Source organism: Echinops telfairi, unplaced genomic scaffold, assembly GCF_000313985.2.
Source record: "Echinops telfairi isolate 266 unplaced genomic scaffold, ASM31398v2 ScPeMD7_23;HRSCAF=83, whole genome shotgun sequence".
NCBI lineage: Eukaryota > Metazoa > Chordata > Mammalia > Afrosoricida > Tenrecidae > Echinops > Echinops telfairi.
The window spans coordinates 6,316,699-6,318,623 of record NW_022103920.1 but is presented as its reverse complement, the minus strand read 5'-3'; the positions used below and the strand labels follow the sequence as shown (position 1 = coordinate 6,318,623).

The following is a 1,925-nucleotide window of genomic DNA, read 5'->3' as shown; positions in this document are numbered from 1 at the left end:
GCTCACTCTACACACTTACCCACATCCCCTCACACCACACACTCTCTCTTCTCACACGCTCACTCTACACACCCACATCCCCTCACACCACACACACTCTCTTCTCATACACGCTCACTCTACACACTCTTACCCACATCCCTCACACCACACACTCTCTCTTCTCACACATGCTCACTCTACACACTCTTACCCACATCCCCTCACACCACACTCTCTCTTCTCACACACGCTCACTCTACACACTCTTACCCACATCCCCTCACACCACACACACTCTCTTCTCACACACGCTCACTCTACACACTCTTACCCACATCCCCTCACACCACACACACTCTCGTGCATATTCACACACCACACACGCCTGTATAGTCACTGCCTTCATATCACACACACACTCATACGTGTTCACACAGTACACACCACACTCATCACACACTCACGCATATTCACACACTTTCACACACTCATACCATACTCCCACACTCACTCACATGGATGTGCCACTCATTTATGCCACACTCAACCACACCCACCACACCCCCACCCTGCACCCCCACGCGTGCCACACACGCACTTCCTCGCTCGTGCACTCACAGGCATACCACACCTGCTGATCACAAGCCACTGCCATCGCCCACGCAGCTGCTGCCTGGGAGTGCTGACCCTGTTCTCTTCCTGTGCCCACCACAGACTCTTGCAGGGGCAGCAAAGGCCGTACCTGAGCCTGTCTGCCACGAAGATGACCCTCCTTTCCAGGAGCAGGGAGGCGAAGACGCAGACCAGGTGGCGGACGCTGAGCGAGGAGAAGAGAGACTCAAAGTCCACGTGCTCCAGTCGTGAGTCCAGCGGGCGACACAGCTCGATGACCTGCCAGGGACGGGGCAGACATGAGCAAGGTGACAGGAAGCGGTCACCTGCAGGGGATGGAGCAGGTAGGAGGGGGGCAAGGCCCCTCTGAGGGACAGTGTCTGGCAGGAGAGGGCAGGTTTCTGGCTGCCTACCTCAGTCCCTGACCCTGGCAGGAAGTTCTTGATCACGATGGTCTTTCCCAGGGCTGGGAATGGGGCTTCCATCACGCTCCTCATGAGGGGCTGGACCAGGGCAGGCGAGATGCCCCGCCGTTTCTCCACCTCGTCCAGGATCTGCAAGGTCCAGATAAACTGCTATCCTGACGCCAGGCCCGAGGGACCTGAGAACCGCGGCCAAGGCCACTGCCTCACCTGGCCAGGTAGCACATCAGTGCCCCAACCCTGCCACCGCCAGTCCCTTTGCAGCCCCCGGAGAGGGGGAGGGTGTTGCCTCCCCTTGGTGCTGGGCTTGGCCATGGAGCCCGCGGTCTAATACGTGCACTCTTGGAGGACGTGAAAGGGTCACAGACGTGCTGGTCTGCAGACCTCCCTCAGCTCCCCTATCCGAGCAGATGCAGGAGACACTTGTGGTGTTCCAGCTTCAGGGGGACAGGAACCATCAGGAAGGACAAATCAAAGCCACTGCGAGATATCACACACAGACACCTTCACCATTGCGAAAGAAAAAGATATACATCACACACATCCACACGTACACACACACGTACCACAGTGAGATATGGACACACAGATACCACTTTTATAAGAAAAAGATATATATGACACACACATACACAATTTATATATACAAGGGGGTATACCCCAACCCCTCCCCAAAGTGGACTTTTTAAAAAAAGTTCTGTATTTATACTTTTTTAAAATAACCTCATCACCTTCAAAGTGCTCTCGATTACATTTGTCAACTCTGAGACTTCATTCTTGGAAACATGTTTCAAACTCATCTGTTTGGATGGCTGACAGCACTGCCTTCTTTTTTTTCTTCCCCTCGTCTAAGTCTTTAAATCGCTATTCTTTCATGTCCTTCTCCATTCACGGAAACAAAAAGAAGTC

The 1,925-nt window shown here is 53.6% G+C and overlaps 1 protein-coding gene across 1 annotated transcript in view; it reads right to left on the bottom strand.

Annotated features, from left to right (window-relative positions):
• Window positions 1-1,925, bottom strand: part of DENND2A (DENN domain containing 2A) — a 36,854-nt gene that overhangs the window by 9,288 nt on the left and 25,641 nt on the right. Inside the window, exons 12-13 of the mRNA XM_004714030.2 lie at window positions 1,008-1,148; window positions 725-873 (exon numbers count right to left, since the gene is read on the bottom strand). Coding sequence (XP_004714087.1) covers window positions 725-873; window positions 1,008-1,148 — 290 coding nt within the window. The remainder of the gene's footprint in view (window positions 1-724; window positions 874-1,007; window positions 1,149-1,925) is intronic.